Here is a 14,807-nt window from a genome sequence, read left to right as displayed (position 1 = left end):
GTGTGCAGACATACCTGAGCTATGTGCTATTCAACCACAGCTCTCAAAATCATGGCAGTGATTATATTGAGTTGATTGCTGCAATAAGCCAAGGATCAGCAAGTTGTGTCTTTTTGGCCTCTATTTTGACATATTGTCCTGCAAATTGGACCAAATATAAAGGCAATATTGAAAGTCTTTAATTATGAAATAAGGGATCACAATGTTAGTATGGAGGAAATTGTGATGAATTTTTAATCAACCTAGCCTTGTTCTTAGTTTTGCTTACACTTGAGAAATTAATCTGAATTAACTGGAGGAATGAATTCAAAACAGATTACTTAAACCACTTTAAATGCACTAAAGTGAATTAAACTACACTGAATTAAGGCCATTCTAGTTAAACTACATTAAAACCCTGTGTGAACACTCATTTGTAATTAAAGTGGCTTTAGTTCACAGCTTTAATACCAAGTAACTGGGTAATGCCCATGCCTATGTAGAGTGTTGAGGAAACTGGCCTGCTCATTTAACCAACTTGGTAAATGGAATTGAGTGATGGAGTCATGCTAGGAGAGGTTTTAGCTGCAGATCTGTTTTTATTCTAATCTGTCTTCTGTATTGCCTTAAGGTGTTTAAAAAAAAAAAAAAAAAACAGAAAAAAAGCATGACACAATCCTTGGCATTTCCTGCTTTCTGAAAAGGGAAGCCAATACCCAAAAAAAGCTGAAGGCAAAGTGTTGGCCTATATTGCTTGCTCCAGTGTGGACTTGCCCTAAATATATCTGTAATCTACTGCCCTCCCTTACCAGTGTGCTTTCTCTGGGAGATGTCTGTAGAAGGAGATGAGACGGTGGAACCCGTTCTTTGTTTCCATGGTGCTCTTCCCTGTTGCAGATGGATCCCTCATGGAAGAGAATTCATCCCACTACCGTGGGAAAAGCCTCTTCCACAGCACATTTCCTGCCCAGCCTTGCTCCTCCACAGTGCTGAGCACAGTAATTGGCCTGGGAAGGCCTGTCCCCTGTGAGGAGATAGGGATGGTTTAGTGCTGACATCAGCAGTGGTTTCCGCATCCTCCCCCCACATCACATTGGCCAATACAGGGTTGGCTGTGTTCCCTGCCCTTCTGTAGGGGCTGTGGGATGAGTGACATCCTGAGACACTCAAGTGTCTCAGCAAACGCCTCGTACAGCATTTTTTAAGTACTGAAAATCAAGTCTCTGAACACACAGCATGTTCAGAGCAAGTTGATGAGGAGGTCAGAGTGTTCCTTGTATTGCCAGCATTAAAAAAAAAAAATCAGTTAGTTTAGTAGGACATAGCTGCTTATCATGTGTGAGTACAGAAGCTTTTTAGAGAGATGTCCTGAAGTCTGGAAGAAAAAAAAAAAAAGAAAGTGGTGTAGGAAGTAGTGTAGGCATGACACTATCCCACAGCAGTTTCTTTTCTTGCTAAGATGATTTCCGTCCTTCATGGAATAAATAGAGATGAGTGCTCCTTTGGCAGCAGCCCAGGTTGCTTCATTTGTTCTTCTGGGTGAACGTTTTTCTCTTCCCACACTCCTTTAACCTCTTCTCTCTGTTTTATTATCACTGTCTCAAGTCGCTGCATGGAAATACAGAAAGAATACTAGCTGCAGATTCAATGGGGAGCTTTCTTTTGGCAAAAGCTAGCTTTAAGGTAAACTGTTCTCAATCTGGCAATGATTAAGACAGCTGTGTTCTTGAGGTGCTCAAAAGCTGTAGCTCTTTTGTTCTGTGGGCTGAAATGATGAAGTTTTAAGATGAAATACCTTTCAAATCATTGATGGAAGATTAAAAGTGAAACTGCAGTGCTTCTCAGGAGCCACCTGAAGGCTTTGGCTTTGCTCTCAAGTTTCTTAAGAAGTTTTAGTAGAGTTTCTAACTAGTAGTAAAGTAGCAATTGTCTATTCCATGTGAAGAGGTTCTCACTATTCCCTACTGCTCTTAGTGCAGTCAAGGTTTAAAGAATGTGGTAATTGGAAGTTGGATAAATTGAGATTGGTAAAACTTGTACTTGAACACCTGGATTGTTTTGAGCCCTTGTGTATTCAGAATTAACTTCTTAAACCTAGTCTGCTGCCAGCTCTTTTTGTGCCAAATAATCTTCATGGCAGAGGGGACATGGTGGTGTGAAGAAAGGTCCCTAAGCCAATACTCTTCTGTAAAGTCAGGTGATGAGAAAACAACATTTATTGCAGTGGTATAAGCCTTGACATTTAACATTAATGCAACACAGAGTTTACCTCCTGCACTGTGGTGCCTTGTGGCTTTATTTAGGCTTTCCCCCTTTCTAAGGAAATAAATACATCTTGTGTATCCCTTTTCTTATGGTCTTATGTAGATCTCTTTTCTTTGTGACTTCATCTGTTGGATGGGATGAAGTATCCTCCTGTAAGTGCAGTTTCAGCAGCTAAAATTACCCTTCCAGGAGCACAGTCCATAGATACATTCAGGTAACTAGTGGTGTGGATCACCCTTTGGAACTTGCAAGCTGAAAGCAGCTGTTTCACATGGGGATTTTTCATCCAGCAGACAAGGCTGTATCTTGGTTTATTTGATCCCCAGTGACATAAGGCAGGGTCTTGGAGAGCAGGGATTGAGCAAACTGAAGGCTCATCTCCCTATAAGTCCTTAGGAATGATATCAACACCATACCACGTGGAAGAGCCCCTGGGTAGCTTTGTGGGGAATGTTTTTGCTGTGCTCTTTGTTTCCCCTTTCTGTACATGAGGATCTAGATGTTTTCTGCCCCTTTTTTGGCATCTTACTCCCATGGAGCTGGTAAGTACCACGAATCCCAGCAACCACGTTGGAGCTGAGAGAGGCTGTTAACACTGCAGCACCATCCCTGCTCAACACCGAGTGCTTTCAGGTCCTGTGGTGCCTTTCCAGGCTCGCAGTGCTCCTGTGGTTACTTCCCTGTGTGCAGCTTTTATTTTGAAAGTGCTTCCTGACACTGTAGCTTCGTCTCCTGCCAGTCTGGCAGATATCACTTGGATTTACTCTCGTTTTCAGGGACTGCTCTGTCTCCACTTCTGCCATTAGTGTCAGTGCAGTGGTAAAATGCTGTTCCTCCAAGTTGTCTCCATTTTCCTGTAAGGGCAGTTCATGCATCATTTGCTATAAAGGTTCTGATAGCTCAGCAAATGTTCAAAGACGAATTGATGCTCTTTTGTGGCAAAAGGCCCAGTGCATAATTTTACATTTACTTGGGATAATGTGGCCTTGGATAACCGAGTCCCAGATTTACTGTTGCAGGATAGAATGTCTAAGGGTTTATCCAGCCTCAACCCCCCTATTTTAAATACTGTAGTTTAATCCTGACAAGCAGGCAGAGGACTATCTTTGGCTGTGACCAGGCTTTCACTGCCAGCTAGTCCCTGGGTCCTAAACTCGCTCATCAGTCAGAAAGATTAATAACTGCTCTGCTGGATGATTTCACTTGTTGTCATGGCACATATCCACTAATGGAAAACAAATATTCTCTGGAAAATGAAATGCAGATTGTGGTATAGTGGCCAGACAAGTTCTTTTGGGCAGATGCAAATTTAAAGCATGTATTAGGTGTCCCTTCAAAGCCAGGACTTCAGGTTTCTTGCTGGTTGGCAATCTAATATTCATTTTTCCTTTTTTTTTTTTTTTAGTTTCCATTCAGTGGGGGTGGTTCTCCTACATCTGGAGCTGCAGTGTGCATTTTTTGCTGATAAAAGATTTGCTGGGAGGATGTTTTCAGCTGAGTTTGTCTTTCCAGCAGTAATGCCTTTTAGCATGTGCAGGAGGGTTGAGGGTGTGAAGAAAGAAGTGCAGGCGAGCAGGGCAGGAAAGCTTTGCCTTACAGCAGCCTGACATGTATAAAAAATAAAGAGTATCCCTGAGGAGCTTTGGTATGCCAAATGTGTTAGTTGAATTAGCATCGAGTGCTCATGCATGGCAAGGCTTCAGAAGTGGGGGAATGTGGGGCTCCAAGTGCAGCTTCCCTCTCAGAGGCCCCTTTCTGCTCAGGAACTCAAGCAGCACTCACACCATCTGGAGAAAGCATGGGAAAGGGGGATTGGGCTTTTTCCCTTCCACCCCCACTCCTCGCTGGTAGAGATCCCAGAGTTCACTTTGCACAACGGGACTGAGTTTCTGCTCTTTAGTTTGGGAAAGCAGCACCTGTGAGCTCCCCCCCATCCCAGGGTGCTTAGTGGGCTTTGGGAGGGCTTCTAAAGGCTGGGAAAGCCAAGAGCAAGTGGCTACGTGGAGTATCTGTGGTGCAGCACTTGGGTTTAACTGGTGTGGACCTCGTTATGTATGGCTGACGTTTCTTGGCTGGGAAGGGCCTTGTGTGGTTTGTTTGCCAGGATAATCACTCAGCAGGGAGTACCTATGGAGCAGAGCAGGGGAAAGAAGGGAAAGAAAAGCCTACAAAGAGCAAGTTCCTACCAGACCCTGTTAGAAATAGCCACCAGTTGTGAAAGTTCTTTACTTCAACCTCAGCGTTCTTTGTTGTATTCCTTTTGATCAGCAGGAAGTTATTGTTTCAATCAGGAGGAAGCATATAAATGTTCTTTAAGGAATTTCTGCATGGGGAGGAAAAGAGATACTGATTTCAAAACCCAGACCTTTGTTCTAGGTTAGCTGATACAGATCTGTGTCTGCATTCCCAATATTGGGGCAGCAGTAAGTAACTTGGAACCTTTCCAGATATTTCATGAATTTCTAGTAAGTTGGCATTTGTCACCAAAGGAAGGATTTATCAAAAAAACCTTATGGATAAAATTGTATCCTTTTGCTTGATTCATGCAGGTGGGAAAATGTGGCTAGAAATGGTGTTGGAATGGATTTATTTTTTAAAATTTTATTGTATTTAACAAAATTGGTTTGCATTTTTGGATTTTAACCAGGATTTTTTGAATAAAAAGAGATTGAAAGGGAGTTAAACACTTACAACTTCCCTTTCCTCCAGGAACATGGCTAGAAATAGGTATAATTCACACTAACTCAGCTTGTGACTGCTTCAAGTGTGTCTGTAGCATTCACGTTTGTTGTACCTATATAAGTGGATGGTGTATGGAGGGGTTTAGCATTTATTCTGGGTCTACCTTGAACAGAAGCATTGCATGGAGATTAATTTTTTTAAAAATCAATCTCATGCATGTATAATAAATTCCACCCCCTTTCAAACCCACTCATGCACTTGGATTTCTAATGAATAAGCCTCTATATTTATTCATGAAGATTAAAAAACTGTACAGATAGAGGCAGCTGGCTGAACTATTTTTTTTATTATTTTTGTTCTCTAAATCTGCTGACCTGTGATCAGTAGTAAAGAGGAAACCCTCTGATTAACTTAGGCTGTTTGCAGGCTGGGACAGACAAAATGGCTCAGCTATTTACTGCTGAGGGACCGAATGTGGTTTCATTGAGTGGGACGGAGCAAGGGGGATGAAAAAAATCGCCTGTTTATATTTTAAAAATATGCCAAACCCACAAAATGACTTGTTTTCAAGGTATGCCTTGCAGAGCCTTCAAACAGCCGGGCCCTGGCTGACCTCCCCTGCTGTGGGCAGCTGTGACACCCGTCTCTGTTCCCCGCAGGCCCTGCTGCTGTTGGGTGGCATCGCTCTCTCCTGCCTGGCTCTGGACCTGCTCTTCCTCCTGTTCTACTCCTTCTGGCTTTGCTGCCGCCACCGCAAGAGCGAGGAGCACCTCAATGCTGACTGCTGCTGCACGGCCTGGTGCGTCATCATCGCCACCCTCGTGTGCAGGTACGGCCCAGCCCAAGGGCATCGTCCCCGTTCTCTGGGGCACCCTGTCTCACATCCTCACACTTCAAATGCTCTGTCTCTAGTTTGTGACTATTGGCAATAATGCCTCTTCCCATTTGATGTATGTATGTTTTGAAATAGCTGTAATATATTTCCTTCCTTTCTACCACTTGCAGAGCTGCCTGGTGGTTTGAGCAGTGTGAAAAGGAATAGCTAATGTCCTGCTCTTTGATACTTCTCAAGTGATAAATCAAGGACCCTCTGTCCTTGGGAGCTTATTGCTTAAACAGGATGGATACAGCTGAAATATTTATCAGGTCTAAATGCAGATTTCTCGGAATCTGGTGTCCAAAAAGAATCACTGTGTGGGAGAGTAGATTAGGAAGAAAGAGACATAGATGATTCTTTTGGATTTGGAAGGATTGGTATTCGACTGGAGGGAGCATTCAGATTTTGTAGCCTGTGTAAGACACTGCTGTATTTTGTTATCTGTACTAATGTGCCATCTCCAAGGGCTGCTACTAATGGTGCCGGGGTCAGCAGTGTTTCCTGTTATGACTGAGCAATAGAAGCTTTTGGAGGTGAGGTGGAAAGAAGGATTGCTGAAAAACAAGAAAAAAATCAGTAATTAGTGGAGAATGGGTGCAGGAGAATTTAAAAGGAGATAATTTCCTCAAAAGTGAATGATGGGGCATCTAAAAGCAGGGACAGGTTTGCAGACATGCAAGCAAGGAAGGAGCCTTTGATCTTGTTTTGACTTGGGGAGAATGAGTACTCTGGATGTGTGCCCTGTATTGAGCACTTTCCAATTTGTGTTTCTTTCCAATTCCAAGCATCATCTACTCTTGCCCAAGACTCTAGATGGTCTCAGCTGCTTTGTGGGTCTGGCAGGTCTGGGAGCAGTCCCCTAGTCAGAGAGGAGGGAGCAATGAGATGATGGTATCTGGCAGTGCCTTGTGGTTTACTTTTTGCGTTAGCCTGCCGATAGGTGGTGGGTGGGGTGTGTGATCCCTCGGGAGGTGAGGTGTTCCTTGAAGGCCAGGCTGGGCTGCTCGGGAGCCAGACTGTGCTACTGATGCGTTTGTGTATTTGCTCTTTCGAGGCACTCACTTAGGAGAACAGCAAAGCCTTGAAGTGTTGGAACAAACAGTGCAGAGCAGACATTCTGTGGTGAGTTTAGCAGCTGGGGGTGGATTTGCCTGTAGAAGCAGGGGCTGAGGAGGAGACCTTGTGTACCAGCCAGTATTGCTGTGTTTGCAAAGAGCTCTTCCATGCTTTACTGATTGCAAGTAGGTGCCTGGGGTGGAAAGGCAAACCACAGAACAACTTGCAAAGAAGAAATCACCATTCACCATTATTTTAGTGATCATAAGAGCTTCAACTGCATCTATTCCAATCCACTGAGAGAGCTGTGGTCCTAACCCTTTCTTACAGAAGCTCTGGCTGATGCTATTTATAGTTGTGCTGCTGCTACAGGCCCTTGTTGGCTATGGTTATGCAGCAAATGTGACCGAGGCAGCTGCTGCCTTGTGGTAGTTGTGTTTGGTTTTGATTGTAGAAAGGGTGAGAAGGAGGTATTCTGCACTTCTCCAGAGCGTGTGTGAGATAATTTAAAATTGGAAGGGCAGCATATAAATTCTGATAAACTTGATGTCAAACCCACAAGCTGGAAAGCTGCTTAGGCTTCCTCAAAATCTGAACCACTGGTTCTCATCCTTGGTGTACACTTTGTTTCTGCAAGTGTTAAATGCAGAAAACTAAGGTTCATAACATAGGGTTCTATCTGAATCTACCGTGACATTGAATGACCATTTTTCTTGACTTTTTAAATTAGTTGTTTTATTTCCTCTCTGAAATCAGCATGCTTGAGCAAGAGCAGGTTGGTCCCATCACGGTGAGGAAGGTGCTGTCCAAGTGCTGCTGCTCTCCTGCAGAGCAGAGGTTGATTTTCTGCCTCTTTACAGCAGCTGGGTGCCACAGTGCCCTCAAATCAGTGTCTCTTGGCACTCTGGGTTCAGTGTGTGCCTGGGAATGCAGATACAGCTCCTGACAAGCCAACTCCAACTGTTGGTATCTACCTGTGACTTCCTGATAGCACAGATTAAAGATTAGCCCACCGGATATATCCTATCCTATCCCAGCTGTGTGTCACACGTAACAGGAGAGCCAGAGCAGCAGCTGCCCTAATGGGGTATAAGGCTGTTCTGAAAGGAGCCTGACCTGGGGGGCAGTTTTGTGGCACTGTTTGGGTGCTGAAGCAGCAAGAGATTCCAACCAGCAGCAGGTCTGGTCAGTCTGAGTACTTGGAAGTGGACTATTGTCTTCCTAGCTGAGAGCAAGTTAACTGGTTAAGTCCAGCTGTGCCTAGAACATGCTTCTCTCTAGGTTTCCTCAGTCCCAGGGGGCTGTTTGGGCTGTGAATCCTGCTGTGGGCTTGGAATCCCTGTTTCCTGATGACTCAAAACAGGGAGAATGCTGAGCCAGCAGAGGCATAACTGGTTAATAGGAGCTCTCCGACAAAATGTCTCTAATGAGTCTTCCCAGTTGCTCTAGACACAAAGCTGCAGGAATGCTTAGCCTAGATTGTTCCATGAACACTTACTTCAGTTCTAGTCCTTACCAATTTTGATTGGTTTCTGTGTATGGGGAGTTGTCTTATAAAGCACTTCATCCACTGGTTAGGCAACCCTAACACTCCCAGAAGGGAGCTCAGCTCCAAAGGTGGGGAGAAAGCTTTGTGGAGAGGGTATCAGAAAGAAATGGGTGCAAATAAATGCTGAAAACTTGCTTTATCAAGTGCCAGTAATAGCAGTTTCCCCTGGTGTGAAAGTGCAAGGTGGTAATTAGACAGACAAATTAACATTCCTCCTGAGAACTTGGAAGTCTAAAAAGGGCTCTTCTTATGAAGTTCCTGTAATTAAAGATGACTTGGTGTAGTTAGATTATTCGTTTCTAAGTATGTGATGTGAATGGCTAGTGCTCATCTTTTCAGACTGGTTACTGGGTACCCAGAGGGTCACAGTGGTATTACAGTAGGAGGATCTCATCACCAGAAGGCACATATATCCTCTCTATGTCAGATTAATGCTCATCATGTGTAAATGCAGAAAACATTTTTTTTGTTTTTTGCAGGTCATGCTGCAAGCAAATCCAGAATTACACTTGATTTGTCTTTTCTGGTTCTTCATCCAGGTGTCTAAAGCCCATGTGATTCTTGCATACAAACAGTGGGAAAGCTGCTCTCCAGACTTGAATTTCTTGAGTCTCCCTGAAAAGTGATCCTGAAGTATGTGTACAGTCTTCAGGAGTTTAAATCACACTGTTGTATTTGTAGGAAATGATAGAAATCCTGCCGTGCACCTCTTCCATCTCACTTGTGTAACTCTTCAAAGAGCTGGTTGTGTACTGTGTCGTGTGTGTGTGTGTGTGTGTGTGTGCACTGGTGGTGATAGCTTTAAGCTCAGAAGTGCAGTGTTTTCTTGACTTAAGTAAGTGGGTTCCCTAAAACTCGCCAAAATTGAGTAGCCAAGCAGCTTTTTAAGTGCGGTGTTGAATAGCAGGAACATTTTAGATGGCCTGTAAGACCTTGATAGATAGATTTTTAAGATGTTATTCAAAAATATGAGTGAGAGGGAAAGCAGAGGAGAGGTGGTGATGGTAGTAGAGGTGACAGGAGACTGACAAAGGTAGGTTTGGGAGGAGGAATTGAGGATGGGACAGTATGGATTTGGAAGGAGAGAGGGGTGTGTGCACTAGGAGGGGAGTGCAACAGAAGCAAGAATGGCAGAAATAGAGATGACTTTCCCATAGGAATGTTGAATATGTGTTGGAGTATCTTCCAGAGGGTGCTAGGGTGGGAAAGAGCTGTAATTCAGGAATGCTCTTCTTGTATCCAGGCTGTGTGACAGAAATACAGGCTTCTCCCTTGGGTGATGATTTTGTCATCCTGTACTGGGAGATGGATCTGCTGTATCTTAGGCTACTGTGCCTTCCAGGGTTCGTGCAAGAAGCCCTGTGATTTATCATGACCTCAAGGACTTATGCTGTTGGGTTGAGTTGATCTACTTTTATTTTAAAAGAATGCACTTAAATAGAAGGAGCTCCTCTGTTTCCCTTTAATCACATAAAAGGTAGTTAAAAACTAGTGTAAATCCTTAAATCTGCTTTAAACAATAGCAACTCATATCAGTGTGTGTGGGCAGGGATTTGAAACAACTGTTGGATTTAGATCAAGCCAAATGCAAACAAAGCCAAGCAGCAGCAGTTCCCCCCTGCCTGCCCTCCAGCTCTGCCCCCTCCTCAGGCACAGCTGCCCCCAGCCCAGGCTTGTGGAATGGTTTCCTTCCCTCTCTACCATGATAGGAAGGGGAAGTGCCACAAAACTGTATGGCTTGCTCCTAGGGGAAGAACTGGCTGCGTCAGAGGCCCTTGCCAGCACAGGATGTGAGTGCAGAGCTGGCTTTTGCTGGGCAGGAATGGAATAATTAACATTTTATGTGTAATTTGCAGTGAATGTGTGATTCGCATGTCTACAGGAGTTTATTACCTGGATTAAATGGCTTTTATCCCAATATTTGTGCTGTGGTGTTTTCTTTCAGGAGCCGTGACTGTGCCTGGAGGGTTGGGGCAGTGGGAGCTGTGGTTTGTGCTGGGCAGGATGGGAAGCCTATGGAAAGATGTTGGAGGTAGTTGTGCCTCCAACAGGGCAACGAGTTTAAAGTCACTTGCTTGTACTGCCAGCACTTCATAGCAGGTACTTTTGAGTAAACTGGCTGATGTACCTCTCTGTGCAGCATCCCCAAGGACAAGGTAGCTGCTGCTACTTCAGAGTGCTGTTTCTGAGTCTTTCCCACCAAAACAGTGCTACTGTGCTGGGAATACTGAGAGCCAAGCAGCAGATTTTGGGCACTTACCAAGTCTTTGCTGAAATAATAGGCTTCTAGTAGCTGTAACAGGCTGAATAGAAATTGCTTGCTAATTAAAGGGGTCAGATCTGCCTATTCAATGTCAAGAATGTTCTGGAATTTATTTGGTGCCTGTGGTAGAAGCAACTGTTAACGTTTTCTGCAGCTCTGGAGGCTGAAAGGGTCTGTGTGAATTTCTTTGCTCTGATAAGACAAGGGGAAATTCAAGCCATGGTTTTGCAATTTCTGTGATGGGATGCTGAGTTGCCTTATCCTGGGCATAGCTTTGCATCTGTAATCTCTCTACTTTAGGGGGAGGGGGGAGTGTTTCTTTTTTATCCCCTCCACCCCCATGCACCCCAGGCATGTCTTATCAAGCTCGGATAATAGCTGCAACCAGGGAGGAATGCAGAGGGTTTTTCTCTCTTTAGTTATCAGCAAAATTTGCATTAGGAAAATGTTTGAGGAATGGTGTTCCTGAAGAAAGAGGCCCATTTCTTGTATTAATGCTAAATATTTTGTTACATAGCTGCTGCCTTTCTTTCTGTGTGTGAAGGCTGCCTCTTGTCCCTAGAAGACTCCTCAGCTGAGGTTTTTATGGGCCAAGCTCTCTATAATTTATGGAGATTCAATTGGTGGAAAAAGCATGAGGCTGACACAGATTTTCCTAGTGGATCTGCTTTCAGTTCATGATCTTTGCTTCTATTTCTTGTCACGTACAAGGAGAAATATGACCATGTGAACTACATTGTTCTGCTCGCTCTTTTGAAGCAGATGAGCCCAGGAAAGTAGGGATGGATGTGTCTTCCTGCAGGAGAGGAGCGAGAGCAGGAGCAGTACACAAAGTTGTTGTGAAGGAGCGAAAGGTTTCATCCAGAATAACTTTAGGTTTACAACAGGGTCATCAGCACCACCTTCCTTTGCACTGCCACAAACACAACCTTGGTGTCTTGAGAACCTTTCTAGAAAAGATCCTGAGTGCTCTCAAGCTAAATATAATATGAGAACAGAAAAACTGCGTCTTGGTAACGTTTGTTTGCCCTGAGTTTAGTTGTGTGATCCCTTCACAAGTTCTTTCCTCCTCTATTATTAGGAAATATGGGCTTGGGAAGAGGAACTGTGAGTTCCTGCAGTGATCTCTTAATAGAAGAGGTATTGCTGACTTGCATGAGATAGTCCTCTGGTTGCAACTCATTTATAGGATCTTCCTCCTTTAAGTGAGGCTTAAGCTAATATGGTTTACTTCATAATTGGGGCAGACTGATATGTGTGGACAGTTATGGAAAATCAGCTGATAGGTGGTAATTTGCTAAGCAGCTGGAGTTGAATTGTGTCTGCAAGCTTGAAATTCACTTACTTTAAAAATAAATAAGCCTTTTGTCCCAGTAAGTTATTAAGCTTCCCTTCCCAGTACTCTAAATCAGTGTGACACAAATGTTTCTAATGGGAAGATAAATCAAGATAATGTTCATAGATATTTCACAGGGTAGAGAAGAGGGCATGGAAAATGTATCTGGAGGAACCACCACCATGGGCAAGCAGTCAAAGCAAGCTCTTTGTGTCCTGCTTTAAAAAAATGTAACAAAATAATCTGTATTTCATGTCCAGAGAAGGCACGTGTCTCCTGGCACAGCAATGGCCTCTTGCAGAAGCCACTGGAGAGCTGCCTGGCTGGATTTCTGGTTGTCCGTGGCTGGACTTGAGCTCCCAAACAGTTCTCTAGCAGATTTTCATTATTTCACTGTGAATGAAATATGCATGTTGTGTTCTGCTCTTCACCGTATAGATGCTGTGTGGAGACTTGGTGGCTGTGAATGTTTACAGGTGCATTTTTTCAGTGATTGCTGAGGAGCAGGATGACCCCAGCTCCCTTTGGGAGGGAGCGGCTTCTGTTTCTGTGGAAAGCGCTGGTGTGACTTCCCAGGCGCTGTAGCCATAAGCCCTGTGTTGCACACTTGCCTTTCAGCTTTACCTCTGCCCTTTGTTGCTTTCTCTCTCTGCAGTGCTGGAATTGCTGTGGGCTTCTACGGGAATGGGGAGACCAGTGACGGCATCCACCGGCTGACGTACTCGCTGCGCCACGCAAACCGCACCGTGGCCGGCGTCCAGGAGCGGGTGAGCACCGCACCACGGGGCCTGTGGCGAGGAGCAGCCTCACTCAGCACCTCTCCTCTCGAATCCGCCTGTGCCTGTGTCTCTTCCTGTTTTCTCTTCGTATCTGGGCTTAGAGATGTGCTAAAATTTCCATTAGCGGCGGGGTGATTTCTTCCGCTCTTCTAAAAATAACAAAGCGAACGCAGCTTGTTAAATGAAGTCTTCTCTTTGCTAGGTTTAAAAACAGCTTGTGATCAGATCTCTCTTCCACACCCGGAAGAGGAGGCAGGCCAAAGCAGACAAATCTTAGTAAAATGTAGCATTTTAGTACCATTGGTTGTTCCCGTGCTGTCTCTAATTTCACGGTATCATACTGCAACCCTGATGGCTGCAAAATGTGTGCATGTGTTAAGGCTCAGCTGAGGTGCCATCGTTGGACTACTTGCAAACAATCTCCCTTATAGATGCTTTTAAGTTGCTTTTGAAGGGTAAGCAGTCTGAGGCTCTTAAGACAGAGAACTGGTAATCTGCAAGCTGTCCGTGACTTGCTAGTAAGAATGAATTGCCTTTTACTGCCTTGGCTTCCTGTACTTTAATTATTTTTTTTTTTAATTTGTTCCTTCCTCTTTTTCTTTCCCATGCTATAGGTACTGGACACTGCAGTGGCCCTGAACCAAACAGTGGAACCAAACTTGCTCGTCCTGGAGGAGATGTTCAAGAAGCAGACGGACTATCTGCATATTGTCCAGAAACTGCAAAGTCTCTTGGATGATCTGGTCAGGCAAGCAACTGAGATCCCCTTTTGGAAGAATGATGAGCTGTCTCTGGAGGAGCTGGCAATTCAGATTGACCTCTATGACTGGTACAGGTGTGTAACATGCTGTAGTGTAGAGGTTGTAGCATCTGCTTTGGCCTGTTTTGCAAATATTACGTGCATGTTCTGGATGGCTGAGCCAAAGGCTCTCTATATTGCTGCAGGTGCTCTTGGCCCACGCAGCTGATTTGTTTCTTACAGCAAGATTGCATTTGGTTTAAATCAAAATGCACAGCTTTTTTGTCTTAGATGTCTTTATTACCAACTGATGAGAAACTTATTCTCAACACACAAAATCTGTAGTTTGTATTCTAGCACTGGGGGAAAAACCAGATATAGCTACTGCTCTGTCCTGATAAGTGCATAAAGAACACATTAAACAGAGTAGAAAGTGGCACTAGTTCTGTAAGTTAACCACACCCTAGCATTCCTTTTTATTAAACATATTTAGTAAGATATTGCATCAGTGGTATTCCACAAAAGAAAATCTCTATCCAAACATGTGGAATAAATAGTGGAAGCATTTCCTAACAAATATCTAGGAAGTTTAAGAAGCCCCAATGGCTTTTCTTCCTCTGATGATGACCAGTGCGTATAACTTCACACTAGAAAACACTAGCAGTCTCATTTCTCAACAACTATTTGTGCTGAGCGTGTTGTGTAAATGCGTTTACCTGCCTCAACTCCCAGTCCCACAAATACCAGAGATCTCTGAAGATTAATCTTTGGAGGTGGTTTTGGAGAAGAGAAGGGCTGTGTTTTCCCCATAAATCACAATACTTCTTGATCTGTGCTTTTTACACACCAGTTTTCCTTTGCAGACTATGTTTTTGTTTGCTGCAGGTGGCTGGGATACCTGGGCCTGCTCCTGTTTCATGTCCTGATATGTTTGCTGGTGCTCTTTGGGCTCATTAGAAACTCCAGGGCCATTCTTATGGGGTAAGTCCTGACCCAAGGACAGGGCATAAGGAAAGTCAGCTGAATCCAAGTGCCTGCTAGTGGGAACCTCTGCCTGTTGTCAACTGATGTCAAGGACATCTGAAACTGAGCATCTTAAATTTGCCTTTGAGTAGAGAGATATTGTAGAGTGTAGCTCTGTGGAAACAGGGCTTCATGCAAGAGATGTTCACAGGAAGGTTCTTGAGCTATAAAATGCAGTGTTACTGGTGTTCATTGCCTTCTCATCGAAGGTGAGGAACTCATCCAGGCAGTCTGCTTTCCACTGGGTGGCATTGGAAAC

The 14,807-nt window shown here is 44.2% G+C and overlaps 1 protein-coding gene across 1 annotated transcript in view; it reads left to right on the top strand.

Annotated features, from left to right (window-relative positions):
• TTYH3 (tweety family member 3) overlaps positions 1-14,807 on the top strand; it is a 74,283-nt gene that overhangs the window by 31,701 nt on the left and 27,775 nt on the right. Inside the window, exons 2-5 of the mRNA XM_082292335.1 lie at positions 5,586-5,755; positions 12,663-12,774; positions 13,401-13,621; positions 14,411-14,506. Of these exons, the coding sequence (XP_082148461.1) occupies positions 5,586-5,755; positions 12,663-12,774; positions 13,401-13,621; positions 14,411-14,506 (599 nt within the window). The remainder of the gene's footprint in view (positions 1-5,585; positions 5,756-12,662; positions 12,775-13,400; positions 13,622-14,410; positions 14,507-14,807) is intronic.

The sequence above is a fragment of the Coloeus monedula genome (genome assembly GCF_965178545.1).
Source record: "Coloeus monedula genome assembly, chromosome: 16".
Lineage (NCBI taxonomy): Eukaryota > Metazoa > Chordata > Aves > Passeriformes > Corvidae > Coloeus > Coloeus monedula.
This window is presented reverse-complemented; position numbering and strand designations above follow the sequence as displayed.